At 36.8% G+C, this 22,394-nt stretch overlaps 1 protein-coding gene across 3 annotated transcripts in view; it reads right to left on the minus strand.

Annotated features, from left to right (window-relative positions):
- Positions 1-22,394, minus strand: part of NFXL1 (nuclear transcription factor, X-box binding like 1) — a 74,559-nt gene that overhangs the window by 46,165 nt on the left and 6,000 nt on the right. For all 3 annotated transcript variants that reach the window (XM_039241116.1, XM_039241117.1, XM_039241115.1), the window contains exons 4-11: positions 12,899-13,008; positions 9,987-10,120; positions 6,741-6,919; positions 6,350-6,511; positions 5,903-6,003; positions 5,154-5,268; positions 3,885-4,009; positions 3,092-3,214 (exon numbers count right to left, since the gene is read on the minus strand). In XM_039241116.1, the coding sequence (XP_039097047.1) occupies positions 3,092-3,214; positions 3,885-4,009; positions 5,154-5,268; positions 5,903-6,003; positions 6,350-6,511; positions 6,741-6,919; positions 9,987-10,120; positions 12,899-13,008 (1,049 nt within the window). The remainder of the gene's footprint in view (positions 1-3,091; positions 3,215-3,884; positions 4,010-5,153; positions 5,269-5,902; positions 6,004-6,349; positions 6,512-6,740; positions 6,920-9,986; positions 10,121-12,898; positions 13,009-22,394) is intronic.

The following is a 22,394-nucleotide window of genomic DNA, read 5'->3' on the forward strand; positions in this document are numbered from 1 at the left end:
ATATGGTACATGCCTTAATAAAACTTTTCACATTTCTGATTTTGACCATGGAGTAATAACGATCAGATTTACTCTCCTATCTTTAACAACTAGAACATCATACACAATATATGAAACAACAGTTTGTAGACATTAGACAATTAGGCAGCACAAGACAGCAATCTCTGAAAGAAGAGAAACAAACAAGGTGAGGCCTATGATAGCACTCGCTCAGACCTGGAGGCTACAGCACAAGGAAGATCACAAGCAGAGTCTGGTGGTCTCACCAAGCTGAGGAGACAAAAATTCATAGTTCAGAGAGGTCAGTGTGGCTTGAATTTGTAAAGAAGTGGTAGCAGTACAGAGAAAGCTCTGGAGAACTCAAGAAAGGACCCCTTAAGTCTTTGGCTGAATACCGGTTTTTACATGTGTAAAGGGAAAACTATCCAAAATCTAAGAAAGAACCACTGGAAGAAGGCATAACTGTTTCCAGAGATTATGCAAGACTAGGAATAGTTTATGCTCCCTGTGGCCAGAATAGAAAAACTTCCTAATACACAGGCATCAAGTAGAGTACTTAGAAGAATTATAGCCTCAGTAGTGACACCAAATTAACCCTAAATAAAAGGGTAGCCTCAACACACCTAATAAAATTAAGCCTCAAAAGAACCAAATGATTTCTAAATAACTTGGCCTCAACCTAGAATAAAGCTTAAAAGTATTTAAAGAAATATAAGACAAAATAAAATCCCAACATCCAAAATATAAAGTTCACAATATTTGAAAACTAATCAAAAATTACCAATCGGGAAAATTTAGTTCAAAAGAAGAAAAGTCAATCAGTAGAGATAGGCCCAAACATGATAGATGACAGAATTAAAACACAAAGACATTAAAATAGGCACTGTAAGTATAGCCCCCACATACTTAAGATGATAGAGGAAGCAGGAGCCTGGTAAGGAAAGAGATGGGAGATACAAAAAAAGACCCAACTCCAACTCTCAGAGATAAAAAAAAAAAAATACTGTATCTGAGATGAAAAAACACAGGCAGGTATAAACATCAAATTAGATCACGTAGAAGAAAATTAGTGAACTTGAAGACAAAGTTACATAAACTAAAATAGGACACATAAATTATAAGGACTAAATAATAAATGAAGCATCAGTGAGCTGTGGGACTTCAAGCTGCATAACATACACACCTTTGAAATCTCAGATGGCAGTGCACATGGGAAAAATATTTGAAGAAATAAAGATTGAAAATTTCACAAATTTGAAAAAAGCTATAAACAGATCCAAAGAAGCTCAAGAAAAACTAAGCTAAAGAAACACAAAGAAAGCCATATGAAAGAACACCACAAATAAACTGCTGAAAAACAACAGAACAGGGAAAAACCTCTAAAAATAGCCAAAGGAAAAGGATGCAAGCTAAATGATAACGGAGCCACATCTTTACGGTATGGGAGAAAAGTTGTCAAACTAGAATTTTACCTTAGAAATATGTTTCACAAAGGCTAAAGGTAGTTTATAAAAGTTGAAAGACATCATCATGACCGACATTATAAAGAACGTTAAAAGAAGTCTATTTACAAATAGAAAATAAATAGCAAATGACAGATTTAAATACTACCATATTAAAGATCACATTAAAAGTTTATGGGGGGAAAGGGGCGCCTGGATGGCTCTGTTGGATGAGCATCCGACTTCAGCTCAGGTCATGATCTTGCAATTTGTGAGTTCAAGACCCACATCAGGTGGGCTGCTGTCAGCAAAAATAAACAAACATAAAAGAAAATTTTTTTTAAAGTTTGTTTTTGAGAGAGAGGAAGAGAGAGAATGCGAGCATGAGTGAGGGAGAAACAGAAAGAAAGGGAGAGAATACCAAGCAAGCTCCACACTGTCAGTTCAGGGCCCCACAAGGGCTCAATCTCACGAACCGTGAGATCATGACAGGAGCTGAAATCAAGAGTCAAACGCATAACCAACTGACCTATCCATGTGCCCCAAAGATCATATTAAATGTAAATGATCTACACCCAAATTAAATGACAAAGACTGTCAATGTTTCAAGTGGAAGATATTATAAAATAAAATTTATATATAATCTATAATAAATTCACTTTATTTTGAGAGAGAGTGTGAGTGTACATGTGCATGCAAGCAGGGGAGGGGTAAAGGGAGAGGGGGAGAGAGAGAATCTTAAGCAGACTCCACACCCAGTGCAGAGCCCTATTCAGGGCTTGATCTCATGACTCTGAGATCCCGACCTGAGCTGAAATCAAGAGTTGGTCCCTTAAATGACTGAGCCACCCAGGCACCCCAAGAAATCTACTTTAAATATAAGATATGAATAAGTTAAAAGTAAAAGAATGGGAAAAGATATCCATGTTAACATTAAACAAAACAAAGTTGGTATCACTATATCTAAATGGATTTAGGTATAAGGAAATCTTACCAGAAATAGAGGGATAATTCATAATGATAAATAGGACTCAAAAAAACTGCAAATCTACAGACTCAAGAAAATTCTCCAGTTAACCTTATACACCTAAGTGTTTATAAATAAGATTTGAACACTAGAAGTTAAGCCTCTATCACCAAATGAACTATTGCTCTAACAGGGCTATGATGTTTTAGGGAACAGAAACAGCCCAAGAACCAAGTTAAAAGGTTTATGCCCAGGACCAAGAAAAGAGACCGCTGTCAGTTAAATAACTTGGTAAGATTTCCCACTGATAAAAATAATTAAGACTAATCTAGAACAGAGACGCCTGGGTGGCTCACTTGGTTGAGCATCCAACTCTTGATTTTGGCTCAGGTCATAATCCCAGGGTTGTGGGATTGACCCCGACATCAGACTCTGTACTGGGTGTGAAACCTGCTTAAGATTCTCTTCCCCATCCCTCCACCTCTCTCCCTGCTGCGTGCTCTCTCTCTCTCTTTTTCCCGCATAAAAAAATTAATCTAGAACATTTATTAGTATTTCATATGGAAAGCAAAGAATATGCTTGAACATCTGAAGAACAAATCATTATGGCACTTATCACAGTCCCAAAAAGGACAAATTCAAGACACTTTTTAAAACAGTTTCTCAAGCTTCTTACACATACCTTTCTCCTACATTGATGCTTCTGACAGTCCCGCATCTTAACACACTTAGTTTCACACAGATAAGGTTTATGACATGGCATTCGTTTTGTATGCTTTCCACAGCGACAGTGCTTTTCCACTTCCTGGAAATAGTAAGTAAGTGCTATTAAAACTAACTTTTGTTGACTTTTTTTTTCACAATGCAATCTATAATTAGTAAAAAATGAAGAAAAGTTTTAAAAGTATTTCATACAAAGGACTTTACCAAAAATAAAGCTGAATTTCCTTAAAATACTGTATCTTACTTTGTTCCAATAAAGACTTCACAGAATTTCCATTATTATAGTAAAAATTGGATATTACGCACATTAAAATCATACCTAGTTACACCATACCATCTGCATATCTTGTCTCAGTAAAATTTAAAAAATTAGATTATCTAATAATATGGTCAAAACCAAAATGACATATATAACTTTAACATATCACTTCTAGGCATTTGTTTCTTTCCATCATCACTAGGTCAACTTCATCACTGCTTTAAGTATCTTCTGGAAACAAACAACGCTGAGCTGGATTATAAAAATGACAATGTACAAACTTTTACCAAACAAAATCAAACAATTAAGTAATTTTTAGGTTTGATTGTTGGCATACTCTCCTGCTTCTCCACCACACATATTAGGTCACTAAACTCATATGGATCATGACATAGATATTTATGTAAATAACGGAAAACAATTATAGAATAATCTCATTTGACATATTATGCTAGGTGGCTCTTAAAATTAATTATTGCAGGAGATGACTAACTTGTCTACATGTTTCACAAGGACCTCGGTGACAACGCTGTGAACATCTGTGGATGCCACATTCCAGTACTTTGTCACAACTATCTCCACAAGTTGGCACATCTTCTGTACAAGGCAAAGAAAACTCTGAAAGCAGACAAAAAGTCAAAGTTAATAAGATATGTTACTATAAAGCACTAATAACATGCCATATTCTTTTGACTCCCTAAAGAACGACAGCCCTTTCAGACTGAATTTTTGTATGTACATAATTTTAGAAACAGTTAAATTTTTTAAATTTATTTTTAAGAGAGAGGGAGACAGACACATAGTGTGAGCAGGGGAGAGGCAGAGAGAGAGGGAGACACAGAATCTGAAGCAGGCTCCAGGCTCTGAGCTGTCAGCACAGAGCTTGACGCGGGGCTCAAACCCATGGACCATGAGATCACGACCTGGGTCAAAGTTGGAAGTTTAGCAGACTGAGCCACCCAGGTGCCCAGAAACAGTTAAATTTAATAAAAAAGAATCCCTAGTAAGAAAGTTTGTTTTTTAAAAAGAATTTGACACATGACAAGTTACCATCCTCAAGAAGCATGTGTTTATGAGCTAACCCAGAAATCCTTCTCTAAATAAAAGAGTAAGACCATGTACATCTCTATGAAGAATTCTACAATACACAGATTTATAAAAGGAAAATTTGTTCTTAACAACCTCACAGGATTAGAAAAAAAAGAAAAGATGCAGACTTAAAAACAGGAAACTAATCTTTAACATAAACATATTAAGACAAGTGTTGCCAATAATCTCCTAAATACGTGTGCTGGTCCTGCTGGTGCAGAGTCAAAGTGGACTCAGACTACAACCTTATATGCTTATCTCTAAGCAGCCGGAAGTTAAATTCATCTGTAACCTAATACACAATAATGGTAACAGTCTATGATTATGAGGTTTCCTTTATTGCCAAGAACTATACCAAATTCTCTATGTGCATTTTGTAATTTAATTCTCTTTCTCTGATAAAGAAGTTACTATGACTGTCCCTGTTTAACTTTAGAAAAACTATTATTTCGTAAATGTGGCTTTGAACCAGGATATGCCTGACTCCAAAGTCTGACTTCTTAACCCACCAGACTATATTGTCCTTTCACCAAATATAAAGAAATCTAGTATCATATTTGTATTATTACTGAAATTACATTATGAACTCCCAGAGAAATCTAATTTAATTAGGAAAGTACTCTAGTGAGCATGATAATCATATTCCATTAAAGGTTTTTAAAAAAAGTCTCACTTGACTTCTGACACGGACAGGACCTCTTCCCAGATCGAGGACATTCTCCACAAGCACCAGCATGGCAGACTTGCTCACAGGTATGATTACCACATGGCAGTGTTTTTCCACACACCTAAAATAAAATGCAATAAGTAAGAGTGAAGGACTTAAAAGCTAAAAAGACTTTGTGCATGACATATCTCCTTTTTCAATCAGAAGCAACTTCTTTATGTTCTTCCTATTAAGGTCTGTATCTTACATATGTGTCATACATATATAAACATACACACACACACACACACACACACATTTCCTGCATACCAAAGAGTATATTTTAAAAATAAAAGGAAAAAAGTACATATGGCTTCACATGGCCATCTACCAAAGAATTCCAAATGGTACTAAATCCATGTCAATCTTGGACAATCTACAAAATCAATGCTACTTCCTCAATTGGATTAAGTCAAGAAGAAGGGAGTGGTGTCAGTTCAAGAGAAAGGAAAGACAAGGAAGGCGGGACAGACAGCAAGAAGCAGAGCATGTACATACTGAATCCAAAATCAACAAATCACTATTAATTTGAAAAAGAAAACTTCTCCCAGTAATTAAAATTATACTAAATTGGAAAACAGTTTCCTAAAACATGACTATAATCCACTGGAGTCACCATTCTTCTCCTTTTAGCTGGCTAACCCTAATGAGCACCTCCACCTGCTTATGCTGGCTGCGGTCTCCACTCCCCAGCCCCCGAGTGCTCAGGGACTTACTTGATCACAGTGCCACAAGGGACTGGCGCAGCTCCTTTCAGCAGCTCGTTTCCCACAGACACACTTTTGTCTACTGACTCTTGGACAGGGAGGACAGTTTCCTAAAGTCATGATGATAAATTAGCATAGAAACATTTACAAAAACAATAAACGCTGCTTTGACTTAAAAAAAATTTTTTTAACGTTTATTTATTTTTGAAAAAGAGAGAGACAGAGCACGAGCAGGGGAAGGGCAGCGAGAGAGGGAGACACTGAATCCGAAGCAGGCTCCAGGCTCTGAGCTACCTGTCAGCATAGAGCCCGATGTGGGGCTCGAACCCACGAACTGGGAGATCATGACCTGGGCCAAAGTCAGACACGTTAACCAACCGAGCCACCCAGGGGCCCCAACACTGCTTTGATCTTTTACCTGAAAAGTCAAAACACCTTAGAGGTATGACCTTTTACCTGCATGACAAGGACTCTCACATTTATGTTGTCCACAAAGCAACCTGCGCCCACATGGCTGCTGACAGGACCATTCCTTGGCACTGCATCTCCGAGGGATCGGTTTTGCTTTCTTACAGTAACAAGTAGTTGTCACCATCTTTGGACAAGGAGGGCAGGGACCTAGAATCCAATGAAAGGGAAAACATAATTATAAGTCAACGTAAAACTTTCAATCCCTACATCTACCGGTAAAGCTGTCTTTAGTGATACTATTCAAAACCATTCCCTTCTAATATCTTCTTACCGACACGTAAGTTCTGAGCTAAACTTTCACAATTTTTTTTTTTTTTTGGCCTCAACATAAGAAATAACATCCCACAAAGAATTAGAAGTGTAATATATAACTCACCTGGATGACAGAGGAGCAAACACTTATGGCCACAAGGAGGTTTAAATTCTCTCTCACATACTTGGCCACATGAATGAGGCACAAGCCATGGGTCTAAAGGTGGATCTTCTACTTTTCCACAGTAGCAATAGTACCTACTAGGTGTGTCAGATCGCTTGTATTCAAACCTACATTTTGGACTACAAAAAAAATAAATAAATAACAATTATTAAATTAATTTCATTTTTAAAAGTGACAAGAGACAGGAATATAAATATACTTAGTAGAGTATACTCAATTCTATGTTAATGTACTGCCTACTCCATCTTTATACTCGTAAGAAACAAGATTTTACAAAAGCCATTTTTGACAACCTAGAACAGCTCTGTCCATTATAATTTCTTGAGATGCTGTAACTGTTCCACTACCTGCCAGTCCAGGACAGTAGACATTAGCCACATATGACCAGTGAGCAACTAAAATGTGGCTAATATATACAACTGAGAAAGAACAGAAATTTTTGTAATTTCTCAAAATTTAAATAACCACATGTGGCTAGTTGGTACTGTATTAAATATAGTTAGAATGAAACTACAAAAAAGAAAGCAACATTAGCTGTCTACTAAGCAGATGAACTTTATTCTTGAGGTATTCATTCCAATTTTTATAAAGCTCAATGTTTTAAAAGTTTGCTTGGATGATTTGCAAGTAAGTAAAATATATTGGCAACAGTGAACAGAAGACAGAAACCAGATTATAGGTAGGCAACACAGCAGCAAGAGCTTGCCTAAAATCTAGAATTAAAAGGGAAAATATTTTAAAGTAAAGAATGAATGTTTCAACATCTAATACAAAATCGATATATTCCAAATGCGGCTAAGTCAAAGAAAGTTCAAATATTGTTTCACATTCTCTGCTAAAGCAGATTTTTACCTAGCAAGATTTTTAAAAAAGCACTATTAACCTTCAGTTCTATCAAATTCACTTGTAGATTATAGATCCCTTCATTCTAAAAAGATGTTCTAACCCTTACTATCCCGCAAGTGAGTATAGTTAGTATACTATACTGGAAAAAGTTTCACATCATCACTTACTTTTGTATCATTTATATTCTCCTTGTCCTGAGAACACATTCCATTCCCAAAATAATACTTTTTCAAAAAATATTCAGAATAACCAAAGATGTTTATTCTTGTACTCAAAAATCAAAATCGCATCTAGACATTCATCTAGAATTTTTTTGGAAGAGTTATAATTTTCCTTTGCTAAAGGAAAAATGGCTACATTCCTCTAAGCTAATGTGGAGGGGCATGTATACATTAAATAAGCCTAGATATGGAGGACTAAAAAACAACTCACAACACCCTAATACTGCCCATCAGCAGTGAGGCTGAACTGTTCCAGAAGACTGGGAAAGATAAGCATATTATGTGCAAATGCATGTGTTATTTAAAATAATGACATGCAATAATGAAATATAATTATGCCATATCTTATTTATAAACAAGCAATATCTTAGTAGAAACATATATTTTAAATGTTTGAATTCCACTAAAACAACCAATTTAAAACTATTAATATTTTTATCAAGTTCTAGCTCAATCTTGATGAGGATTAACCAAAATCCAGACTAGTCATTTTCTTTTTTAAAAAAGATGAAATATAGAATGCACAGTTGATTTGGTTTTTTGTTCCTTTCAGATTTAAGTGAAGAGTAGCAGTTCACTCCTCTCTTAACTGGTACTTCCCCAGCACCGTGGCAAAATGACCTCTTAAAATAGAAGTGAGAAGAGCAAGGGTGATAAAAAGTATATAGAAGGTAGGGCGCCTGGGTGGCTTTTTGTTAAGCTCCCGACTTTCACTTAGGTCATGATCTTGCAGTTCGTGGGTTCGAGCCCCGCGTCAGGCTCTGTGCTGACTGCCAGCTCAGAGCCTGGAACCTATTTCAGAGTCTGTATCTCCCTCTCTCTCTGACCCTCCCCTGCTCACGCTCTCTCTCTCTCCTAGAAATAAATAAAAATATAAAAAAAAAAAGTATATAGAAGGTTTAGATCTCTAAAACTAAGCCAGAGTATCTAGTTCAATTCTGTACCTATTGAACACTGAAATTCTCCCACAAATAAATAAGATGCAGTAGCAAAACAAATATAGACTGAAATTTTAAAACGTTTCAGAGAAGCTAATATTCATTGAGAAGAAAATAAATAATATCTCTAAAAGTAGTATTATAAGAGAGAACTCAGAATAGAAAAACCTCTGAATTCAGAAGTCAGAAATCCTAGGTTTCAAATCCTGGCTTCACCATTTAGGAGTAAGATAAGGCTGAACACAGCAATTTGCTTTATCAACTTCAATATCCCCATTATTGACATGGGACTATAAACCTCACAGAATGCTGAGAATTATTTTTCAAAGTAATTAGTGTGTCTAAAATGTTTTTTAAAAACTAGACTACCACAGTTTTATAAATGCATCAGTACTGGTAGTAAAAAGGGGATGTCAGATATTACGGGTCCAGGTTTTCTGAGGTCTGAATCTTACACAATTTGGGGGCCTCTGTTAAGAAAAAGTACTTAAAATTACAAATGTAAGTTATGAAAGTGATATATGAACACAGAACCCCTGAGTTTATGCTTCATTACCATGACAGTAAACCTACCCTCTGAGCTGCCAGTATGGATTAATTTTTTATTATCTTTATTTAGCATAGATACAAATTCTCTACTCTCCAATTCTTTCTGGAAATGTAACAGAAGTTCCCAATCAAATATTCATCAACAATAAGCATACTAATAAATAAATGTGGAGAAACTGGTTAAGACTGGGTAATATACACCTGCAGTTTGAGAGATTTTGGAGATAAAACTAGGAAGCCTATGATCAAAATACATGAGATGACAGTCTTTTACAATGTGATACTAACTAATGTGTACTAATAGTAACTCCAGAAGAGAAATAACTCTTAGAATTATTAAGGATTCTAGTCCTATAGAATTTTAAAGAAATTAAAGTTCCTTAAAAAGGATAATTAAGGAGTCATTTTGCGGAAGAAAGTCTGAATGATTTATTAGTTTCTGAAAAGAACAAGTAGTTACACAAATTAGAAAAAAAAAAAAAAAGCCATTACCAAAGTACCTTAACTTCACAGACCAAATGACTAATTGAAGGCCCAACACGGATCCTGAAACTGCCAATAAAGCAACTTACAAGCTATAATTTTCATTTATTTTACAACTTACTATTCCAACTAAATTAGCAAAAAGTTACCATGGCCAAGGATAATCTCTCTTTCCAAAATCGTCATCTGTCAAAGGAGAAGATACCAGAAACTGGCTATCTTTAGCCCACTTCTGAATACAGGGCATGTGAAATATACAGAAACATCCCGAACAGCTCCAAACCTAAGACAAAGGTATCAGAAATTAACACACATGCAATGATTTTCTTTCATAATTCCACAATACTTTAAAATGTGCATCACATTATTTTGAAGGGCTACTTAGGTATAAAAGAAAAAAACTTTTCCTTCCATTCTAATAGAAGAAATAAATGGTCTTCTTAACTATTTATTTAAGTATAAAACACTTTGAATAAAAATACTAATTACCCCAATTCATTTCTTTTTTTTTTAATAGTTTATTGTCAAGTTGGTTTCCATATAATACCCAGTGCTCATCCCCACCAGTGGCCCCCTCCGTGCCCATCTCCCCTCTTCCCCCCCACATCCATCAGTCCTCAGTTTGTTCTCAGCATTTGTCTCAGTTTGTCTCACATGGTTTGCCTCCCTCCCTCTCTCCAACTATTTTTCCCCTTCTTCTCCCTCATGGTCCTCAATTAAGTTCCTCCTAATCCACCTATATGTACAAACATACGGTATCTGTCCTTCTCTGCCTGACTTATTTTGCTCAGCATAACACCCTCAAGGTCCATCCATGTTGCTACACATGGCCAGATTTCATTCTTTCTCATTGCCATGTAGTATTCCATTGTATAGATAAACCACATCTTCTTGATCCATTCGTCAGTTGATGGACACTTAGGCTCTTCCCATGTTTTGGCTATTGCTGAGAGTGCTGCAATGAACATTGGGGTACATGTGCCCCTATGCATCAGCACTCCTGTATCCCCTGTACCCCAATTCATTTCACTAGAAATAACTACTTACTAACATTCTGAATCATCTCCAATGATGATTTTTTAAAAAAATTTTTAATGTTTTTTATTTATTTCTGAGAGAGAGAGAGAGAGAGAGAGAGAGACAGCATGAGCAGAGGAGGGTCAGAGAGAGAGGGAAATACAGAATCTGAAGCAGGCTCCAGGCTGAGCTAGCTGTCAGCACAGAGCCCGAGGCAGGGCTCGAACCCACGAACTGTGAGATCATGACCTGAGCCGAAGTCAGACACTTAACTGACTGAGCCACCCAGGCGCCCCTTACAAACTTTTTTAAAAATAAGGTTACGTTGTTCTGATGTGTAACTTTATAGTCTTTTAACATACTATAAGCATTTACTGTTATTAAATATGTTCATACATGATATTTACAGCTGTATAGTATATCATGTAGATTTATATATTGTCATTTATTTAACCAATTTCTTGTTAGGCATTGGAAAGGTTATTTCCAATTATAAATAATGCTACCAAGGAATCCTGAAATATAGCAGGTACATATATTCTCTATATAGCCTTTTGTTACATAAAATCTAGTAACCTAGCATTTAATGTTAAATGCTAAAAATTAAGCAAAAAACTTAATATATATATATATAAAATTTTTTTTTTACAAATAGTTTATTGTCAAATTAGTTTCCACATAACACTCAGTGCTAATCCCCACAAGTGTCCTCCTCCTATATATAAAAATTTAAAGAACACTACAATAGTTTAATTTTTAAAACCTGCCAACATTTCAATGACAAAAACCAATTCCCCTTTCATTTTAACATATGGCAACTATTCAATAAAATCAGACATGGAGCACAATGCATAATCTGGCAGCAGCATTAAAAAAAATAAGACAATTTCTTAGTTTGAGTTACCCCCAAAGCAGTGCCTGAGTAAAGAACTAGGATGCAGCAATGAGGGGACAAAATGGGGAAGAGAGAATACTAATAAATGGTAAATTGCTGTGCTGATTATCACTAAGGGCCAACGTTCAGTCCTATTAGGGACCCTCTGGAGAACCATGTAAGACACATCTCAGATTACTCACGCCCCAACCCCTAGCAGGGAGGAGACTGGGATATTTATCCACCAATTAATTCCATGTAGAATGCCCATTAACTCCCCTGTGCTTGTGCACAGTGCCTGTGTACTGGCCGAGTCCATTCCCAAGAAGAAAGCATTAAGGATAAAAAAATAAACCCACACACACAGCAAGTGTTTAAGGTGGGACTATAACCACATGCAGAAAGACTATTCATCCACAGTACCTGAGATCAGAGTCAGCCAACCAGAGGTGACTCTGGACAACAAAGGCACATGCCATCTATATAACCTATCCATGTTATTCTGATTCACTCTACACGACCAATTCAACTCATCTGGCCTGATTTTCTGTGTCTAGGCAATGCTGCTATATAGCAGATTAATGTGAATCTAAATGCTGAGTCTACCATATTCAGTGATTCCTTCCCCTCAACTGCTTCCTTAATGTTCTTTTAAATTTATTTATTGATAACTTCACCATTAGACCATAGCAGCACCTCTAAGTCCATGAGTTATATCTGAATCCATCTCTCCCCAATGACCATAGCCATTTTCTAGTATCTTCAAACACAAGAGAAGCTCACTCCAGGCTCTACTTCCTTGAAGGCAGGGACCATATCTACCTCTTTTTAAATCTGCTGAAAGTAGTTGGAATATAATGCATTTTAGCATTTCAGAATTTGTGGGAATCTCTAAACTACAGATGCTACACTTTATCAAACTGACATATACATTAAAACTGAAGATACTTGCTTCACATATTAAGAGTGCTAAAAATACTGGATCCTCATTTAGAGGTAATTTTTTCAAATTCAGATTTACAAAATGAAGATCAATTCATAAATAAAATTCACAAATGAAGCATTTTTTTAACAAAAATAAGCAAAAGAATAATAAACAGTTAAATACTAGAAATGCAAAATAAGATATTTTGGGAAGATGCATTAATTTAGATAAAGAGAAAAACTTACTGCTTGGTTTCTCTTCACTGAAGCAATACAAATTAAGCAAGTCATGGCTCCTGCTTGGAAAGCTTCATGCATATACTGTTTGGTTCGCTCTAATTCACGCATATCTCCATCTTGAAATTTAAAAATTAAAAACTTCATGTTAAGCAACATCTGAAAATAACACAAACTCACTAATAGCATCACATTAAGTGAGAACTGAAGCCATATCAATTGCTTGAAATACAGTTGAAAAATGAGAAGTTAAAAAAAAAAAGCAACCAATGAGCTGTCAAAAGGTCACAAAGTGCATACATTAAAGAACAGTACATCTGCCCTCTCTAAGAACGTCTTAGCCTTTACTGTTGTTACAGTCCTTAGAATTTGGTGGGAGCAGAGCCAGAGGCAAGAGGGGCAAGCTGTCAGGTAACTAAGGGAAAGCAAACCTAAAAGCAAAGTGAAACTGGAAAGTCAAAGCTCAGCACAGCCATTTAGCCTAACTGTAAGAATGTGTGTTGAGATATAGTATATTCTTAATAAAACTTGTTAAATGAAGTGATCCTGAGATCGTTACACTGTAATAACCTTGTCTCATTAAATTATGTTCACAACTTTACTTAAAAGGGGAACATGAACATCTTAGAAAATATTACCAAACTGCATTTTCCGTAAGAAATTACAGAGCATTTATTTGCTAGCCACTATACTATCTGTCTTTTAGTGGGATTAAATGAGCTATTTTTATCTTCATTTTACAGATGAGAAAACTGAGGCGAGAACAATTAAGTAACTTCAGCCTGACTAAAAGTGAGCTTACTTAACCACGACGCTATGCTGCCGCAAAAGGTACAAGAGATTCAATAAATAACAAGTAACAGCAAAATGAAAGACTGAAAAACTACCTCAAAGCATACTATCTTTAATATTCTGAGTCACTTTAGTGTAAGAGAAATGAAAGTACATACCTTTGGTACAATAAAGATTCCTCAATAGAGGTTAACAGAGTCTCGAAGAAAAATAGACAAATATCATGGCAATAAAATGGTTCAAACCACCAAAGAAAAAAGTTAAATAAAAAAGACACATGGCTAATTCTTTACTTTCCGAAATCACCCAAGTACGCATAGTACACCCAAGTACATAAACATGCCCTACTTTGCTAACTTGATCTATAAACATAATTTAGAATATTAATCAAAATATACATAAAATCACTCCCGCAACTATAAAGTATTATAAAATTACTAAAGACAATTGTTTTATTTTAAATAAACACTGAAATTTAAAGAGTATTCTTAAAGGGAGACTCGGTGATCCCATTTTGTGAGCTGCCTGTGCATTTCAACAAATGTACAACTAACCCTTGAATAACCGTGCAGTCAAAAATCTGAGTATAGCTTGTGACTCCCTAAAACTTAACTACTAATAGCCAACTATTGACCAGAAGCCTTACTGATAACACAATCAACCAACATATTTTGTATGTTGTATATGTATTACATGCTATATTCTCAATAAATAAGATAGAAAATAGTAAATGTTATTAACAACATCATAAGGAAGAGAAAATTCATTTACAATGCTGTACATGTATTTATTTTAAAAAATACACATATAAATGGACCCACACAGCTCATGTCCAGGTTGTTCAAGGGTCAACTGTATAACATTTTAAATTTTACCTAATGTAACAGCTCACACATAAAATAGAATTTGAGATATGATGAAACAGGCTTAACAAAATAAAGTCCAACCTTACATTTATAAAATTCATTTAAGATTTCTTTGAAAATTGTATTCAAGTTTGGCTGTGGGATTAAGTATACCGTCCAAGATGTCACAGTGGATAGCCTTGCATTTTAAAAAGATCACTCTGGCAACTGAAGAAAGAAGAGTCTAAGGAGGCCAAGACTAGAAGCCTCAAGTACCACTTAAGAGGCAGCTACTGTAGATAAAGCAAAAAATGACTTTCAGCAAGTTACCTATTTCTGTCTCCATTTTATCATCTTTAAAATAGTAATAATAGGGGCGCCTGGGTGGCTTAGTCGGTTAAGCGTCCGACTTTCACTTAGGTCATGATCTAGCGGTTCGTGGGTTCGAGCCCCGCATCGGGCTCTATGCTGACTGCCAGCTCAGAGACTGGAGCCTGTTTCAGTCTGTGACTCCCTCTCTCTCTGACCCTCCCCTGCTCACACTGTCTCTCTCTCTCTCTTAGAAATAAATAAAATTAAAAAAAATAATAATAAAAAAAATAAAATAGTAATAATAGCAATAGTAATATCTACCTCATAGTTAACATGGATTTAATCCACAAATTAAACAGCTGTAGGGAACTGAATTAGGCAATAATAGTATGTAGAGAGAGGAAGAGGGGAGTTAAGAAATATAGAAACTGTAACTCAGCAGGGCTTGGTGACAATTAGATTGTGCTGCTTTTAAACACCAACATTCAAAGGCAAGAGTGCTGTCTTTGATGAGATGTGTGACGTGGGCAGTGGCGGGGAAAGTACTGGATGAGACACACTCATGTTATGTCTATGCCATCACTGAGCCGAGATTTCTGGCTTGGGTGGAAAAATTCTGGTGCTAACTGAAGTAAACAAAACAAGTAAACAAAAAGAGAAGAAACAAATTCTCTTTCAACAGATGCTCAATGGGCCAATGGTTCTTGGGTCAACAAGATAGAGACGCTCATCAGGAAGGTGCCCATGCAACTCTGAATTTGAAAGAAGGGTCATGAAAATACAAAGGCTGGACTCAGACAAAAAGACTGAACTTTGGCAAAGTTCCGCTGTTTAATTCACTAAGGTGCGATGGGACACACCTCAATACTTTAACATTTATTATTCTTAAATCAAGTAATAAGATTTCCTTCCTTGGATACAGGTAAAGTTGAGAACACAAAGGAACAAGAATCAAAATATTTATGGATTTGACATAACCAAAAAACGTAAGAAAAATTACCTGAACACTTTAAGATGAAAGCTAGGCCAAAAATTAGTAACTTATAAATAAAAAATGTTTTTCAACACTACAAAGAAATAACTGAGTTACAGCGTTGAATTTTCTATTTAAAAATAAAACTTCTCTCTATCTAGAAATATTTTAAGTGAGGTCCTCTTCAAGTGGGAAATTAAGGTTACTTTCTATAATGTCTTCTAGAAGCAAGAAACTTCCTAACCTTAAAGTAACTTTTTATCAACTTACCTGGCCAAGCCAGTTGATAAAGGTCATACTTTATCAACCTACAGTGGCTGAGCCAGACTTTAAGCTGTCTAATCTCAACTCCTTAGCAGATGAGGTAAATCTACTTGACGGTGTGTGGCCTCATGATGCCATCAGAACACTCAGGCAACTCACGGTGATAACATATGCCAGCACCTTTCCAATAATGACATTAAGTACAAAATGTGAAAACACTTGGGGCGCCCGGGTGGCTAAGTCGGTTAAGCGTCCACCATCGGCTCAGGTCATGATCTCAAGGCTCGTGGGTTTGAGACCTGCGTCGGGGCTCTGTGTTGACAGCTAGCTCAGAGCCTGGAGCCTGTTTCGGACTCTGTATCTCCCTCTCTCTCTGATTCTCCCCTGCTCACGCTGTCTCTCTCTCTCTCTCTCTCAGAAATAAATAAATTAAAAAAAATTTTTTTTTTGAAAACACTTAAATTTCAATCTACTTAGCCCCAAATCCTTCAGAGCAGCATCAATGTGGCCCTCGCTCTCATACACAAATGTGGTATGAAGGGTCACCGAGGGGGTGCCAGGTCAGCTCAGTTGGTTAAACTTCTGACTCTTTTCTTCTTTTTTTAAAAAATATTTTTATTTATTTCTGAGAGACAGAGAGAAAGAGCGAGCACACACGCACAAGCAGTGGAGGGGCAGAGAGAGAAGAAGAAAGAGGATCCAAAATAGACTGTGTGCTGACAACAGAGAGCCCAATGCGGGGCTTGAACTTAAGCTCCCCAATCTTGATTTTGGCTCAGGTCATGTTCATGGGATCGAGCCCCGAGATTTGTTCGGCATGACAGCACAGAGTCTGCTATGGATTCTCAATCTCTCTCTGTGTCCCATCTCCACTTGTGGTCTCTCTCAAAATAAACATTTTTTTAAAAAGGGCAAACCAGATACACACACAGCATTTAATGTGACTGTACACATCAAATACGAGAAGGCTTAGCTTAAAAAAAAGTATGAAATCAGAAGTTTTATAAGATATAATATAAAGGAATAAAGTTGAGAAATGAAATTGACTTCAAAACACATTTAACATGATGAAGAATAGATTTAAGGGAGTATTTAAGCCCTCCAGCCCAACCAAATCATTACTGGAGACAACTTGACCCCACACTTCAGGGAGCTTTGACATCCCCCTCCCAGAACCTAATGAACTGCCAATTACACCGACAGAAGAACTTCTAAGTCTATTAAGGGACACTGCCATTTATTTGCTCTGTTGAAAGATTAGTGTTCTACATCATGTAACTCAAACAGATTCAGCACAAAAATTCAACTCTACAGTATAAAAATGCTCATTCTTAAAATGCAGCAACTATTCCATATAGACTAAAGTAGCTTTCTAAAAGTGAGAATTATGGGGCACCTGGGTGGCTCAGTTGGTTGAGCGTCTGACTTCAGCTCAGGTCATGATCTCACAGTTCCTGAGTTCGAGCCCCACATCAGGCTCTGCGCTGACAGCTCAGAGCCTGGAGCCTGTTTCAGATTCTGTGTCTCTCCTTCTCTTTGCTCCTCACCCACTCACGCTGTCTCTTTTTCTCTCTCTCTCAAAAACAAACATTAAAAAAAATTTTTTAATGTATAAAAGTCAGAAATATATTTTCATTGATGTCAAAAAAGTCAATCTAGGGTGAGCTAAGACAGCGACAGAGTAGTACCCTAGACTGGTCTCTTCCCTGGAACACAACTAGATACTATCAAATCATTCTAAATACCCCAGAAATCAACCTGAAGACTGACAGAACAAATTCCACAACTAAGGGGAAAGAAGAAGCCACACCAAAGAATAGGCAGGGCGGAGACCTGGTTTAGGGGAGAAATAGATCACAAGTACTGTGGAGGGGAAGCAGCCCTGGTCTCAGAGAATGTCATGAGAGAGAGGAGTACATAGCAGACAGAATGCACTAGAAAATTTCCCCCAAACCAGCTAGGAAGATGAGGGGCAGATTTTCATGAGTTCTTGCAACAGTGGGGCTTAAAGGCTAGAGTTGTAAAGGCCATCGGGCTTGGCTGGCACCGAGGCCTGACAGCACCGCACTGCTCCCGGGGAGAAGGCAAGCAAACCGCCTGGGGGCAGACAGTGTGGTCACTGCAATCTGAAAAACGCCTGGGGTACACAAGGGATAATTATTCACTCCTCTTAGAGTACATCCTTTGAGAGGCAGTGTTCAGAGATGGACAAAGGAGCCAGCGGGTGCCATTTCCTTCCCCCACCCCTCAGTATAAACACAGAACCACCTGTGGTAAAGCAGGGCAGCACCAACATGGGCTGCCTAACCTGCTTATACAAAGTCCCACACCCCTGTGCTCTGGCAGGACTGACCCTCTCTGTCAAGCTTGCTTCTGTCCTCGCACAGCAGAACTAGAATAAACCCTGCCCACACCACATCTCCTGACCAGAGTTCTGCAGAGCTTCAGTTCTAGTGGAAGTAGTATCAGGTCTCATTTAACAAGCAGACCAGAGCACACATAAGTAAAACTTGCCACATTCTGGCTAAGGCCCAAACCCTGCCCGCTGCAGGCGAGGACAGCCTCTGCAGACGACTGGCCTGAGAACGCAGGGTCAGGCAGCGCACACCAGAGACACTCCCTGAAGCGCTAGGCCCTGCACACTTATATGACCTCTTCTTCATAAAGCCATTACTCTCAGAAGCAGGAAACATACAGCCTTTTCTAACACACAGAAGGCGTCAGAGACTTAGACTAAATGCCAAGATGGAGGAATTCATCCCAAATGAAAGAACAAGATAAAGTCACAGCTAGAGATCTAAGTGAAACAGATATGTAACATGCCTCATGGAGAATTTAAAGCAACAATCATAAGGATACTCACTGGGCTTGACAAAAGAAAGGAAGACATCAGGGAGACCCTTAGTGCAGGAATGAAAGAGTTAAAAAAGAATCAGTCGGAAGTGAAAAATACAGTAAGTGAGACTGGAAACAGGCTTAATGCAATGAAGACAAGGCTGGAAGAAGCAGAGGAATGAATAAATGGCATAGAAGACAATATAATGAAAATAATGAAGTTGAACAAAGAAAAAAGAAGAATTATGGATCACGAGTTATGACTTAGGGAACTCAGTGACTCCATCAGATGTAATAACCCTCATATTAAAGGAGTCCCAGGAGAAGAAGAGAGAGAACAGGGGGCAGAAAACTTATTTGAGGAAATCATACCTGAAACCTTCCCTAAACCATCCAGATCCCAGAGGCACAAAGAACTCCCATTGAAATCAACAAAAGCAGGCCAAATATGCAAAATACAGTGATAAAGAAAATATCTTAAAAGCAGCAAAAGAAGTCCTTAACTTACAAGGGAAGGCCTATAAGGCCGGCTGCAGAGTTCTCAACTGAAACTTGGCAAGCCAGAGGGAATGGCATGATAGACTCACAGTGCTGAATGGCAAAACTCTGCAGCCATGAATACTCTCTTCAGCAAAGCTATCAGAATAGAAGGAAAGATAAAGAGTTTCCCAGACAAACAAAAACTAAAGGTATTCTTGAGCAAAAAATCAGCCCTGCAAGCAATATTAAATAGGACTCTTTGAGTGAAAAAGAAAAACCAAAGTGACAAAGGATCAGAGAAAATCTCCAGAAACAACGACAAAACAAAAAATAAAATGGCAGTGAATACATACCAATAATTCCTCTGAATCTAAATGGACTAAATGTGCCAATCAAAAGACACAGAATATCATAATGGATTAAAAAAGACAAGACCCATCTATATGCTGCCTATAAGAGACTCGTCTTAGACCCGTCTTAGACCTAAAGTCACCTGCAAATTGAAAGTAAGGGGATGGAGAAACATCTATCATTCAAAAGGAAATCAAAAGAAAGCCAGTAGCAACGCTTATATTGGAAAAACTAGGCTTTAAACCAAAGACTGTCACAAGACATGAAAACAGCACTATATCATAATAAAGGGACAATCTAACAAGAAGATCTACCAACTGTAAATATTTATGCACCCAACAAAAAGCACCCAAATATATAAAATGGTAACAAACATAAAGGAACCCATTGATAATAATACAGTAATATTAGGGGACTTTAACACCCCACACACATCAATGGACAGATCATCTAACAGAAAGTCAACAGGAAAACAAGGCTTTGACTGACACATGGACCAAATGGACTTAACAGATATATTCAGAACATTCTACACGACAGCAACAGAATATACATTCTTTGCAAGTACCCATGGGACATTCTCCAGAACAGATCATATACGTCACAAATCAAGCCTTAAGTACAAAAAGGCTGACATCACACCATGCATATTTTCTGACCACAACAACACGAAACTTGAAATCAACCACAAGACAAAATCTGGAAAGACCAAAAATATATGGAGGTTAAAGAAGATCCTACTAAAGAATGAATGAGTCAACCAGGAAATTAAAAAAGGAAATAAAGAAAATATGTGGAAACAAAGGAAAATGAAAATACACTGGTCCAAAACCTTTGGGATGCAACAAAAGTACTCCTAAGAGAGAAGTATATAGCAATACAAGCCTACCATAAGAAGCAGGAAAAATCTCAAATAAACCACCTAACCTTACATCTAAACGAGCTAGAAAAAGAACAACAAAGCCCAAAGCCAGCAAAAGACAGGAAATAAGAGAGGTTAGAGCAGAAGTAAATGATATAAAAACTAAGTAAGTAATATAACAGATCAATGAAACAAGGAGCTGGTTCCTTGAAAAAATTAAAATTGATAAACCTCAAGCCAGACATATCAAAAAGAGAACAGACCCCAAAAAATAAAATCACAGACAAGGAGGAGAGATCTCAACCAAAACCACAGAAATACAAAAATTACAAGAATATTATGAAAAACTACATGCCAACAAATTGGAGAATCTGGAAGAAATGGATAAATTCCTAGAAACATATAAATGACCAAAACTGAAACAGGAATAGAAAACTTGAACAGATAACCAGGAAAGAAATTCAACAGTAATAAAAAAAAAAAAAATCTCCCAATAAACAAAAGTCCAGGGCCAGATGGCTTCATGGGCAAATTTTACCAAATATCTAATGAAGAGTTAATACCTTTTCTTCTCAAACTATTTCAAAAATAGAAAAGGAAAACTTCCAAATTCATACTATAAGGTCAGCATTACTCTGCCACCAAACCGGATAAAGATCCACTAAAAAAAAGAACTACAGGCCAATTATCCCTGATAAATATGGATGCAAAACTTCTCAGTAAGAATGCTAGCAAACCAAACCCAACATTACATTAGAATGATTCACCACAAACAAATAGAATGTATTCCTATAGGGCTGCAAAGGTGGTTCCATATTGCAAATCAATCAACATGATACACCATATTGATAAAAAAAAAGTATATGAACCATATGATCCTTTCAAAAGATGCAGAAAAAGCATCTAACAAAATACAACACACAATACAAAATACAATAAAAATCCTCAACAAAGTACATTTAGAGGGAAGATACCTCAACATAATAAAGGCCATATATGAAAAACCCACATCTGAGATCACCCTCAATGGGGAAAAACTGAGAGCTTTTCCTCTGTGGTCAGGAACAAAACAATCTGACCACCACCATATTACTTAACATCATAATGGATGTCCTAGCCAGAGCAACCAGACAACAAAAAGAAATGAAAGGCATCCAAACTGGTGAGGGAGAAGTAAAATTTTCACTCTTCACAGATAAAATACTCTATACAGAAAACCTAAAAGACACCAGCAAAAAACTGCTAGAACTGACACATGAATTCAGTTAAGTAACAGGATACAAAATCAACAAACAGAAATCTGTTGCTTTTCTATAACTAATAACAAAGCATCGAAAAGAATGATCAAAGAATCAATCTCATTTACAATTGCACCAAAAACCATAATACACCTAGGAATAAACCTAACCAAAGAAGTGAAAGATCTGTACTCTGAAAACTATCAAATGCTGAGGAAAGAAGCTGAAGATGACACAAAGAATGGAAAGACATTCCATGCTCATGGATTGGAAGAACAAACATTGTTAAAATACCTGTATCACTCAAAGCAATCTATACATTTAATGCAATCTATCAAAATACCACCTGCATTTTTCACAGACATTTGTTTTCACAAGCAATTCTAAAATTTTATGGAACCACGAAAGAACCCCAAAAGCCAAAGTAACCTTGAAAAAGAAAAGCAAATATGGAGGCATCACAATTCCAGACTTCAAGTTATATTACAAAGCTGTAATCATCAAAACAGTATGGTCCTGGCACAAAAACAGACACATAGAACAATAGAACAGA

Source organism: Hyaena hyaena, unplaced genomic scaffold (genome assembly GCF_003009895.1).
Source record: "Hyaena hyaena isolate Hyena2069 unplaced genomic scaffold, ASM300989v1 scaffold_187, whole genome shotgun sequence".
Lineage (NCBI taxonomy): Eukaryota > Metazoa > Chordata > Mammalia > Carnivora > Hyaenidae > Hyaena > Hyaena hyaena.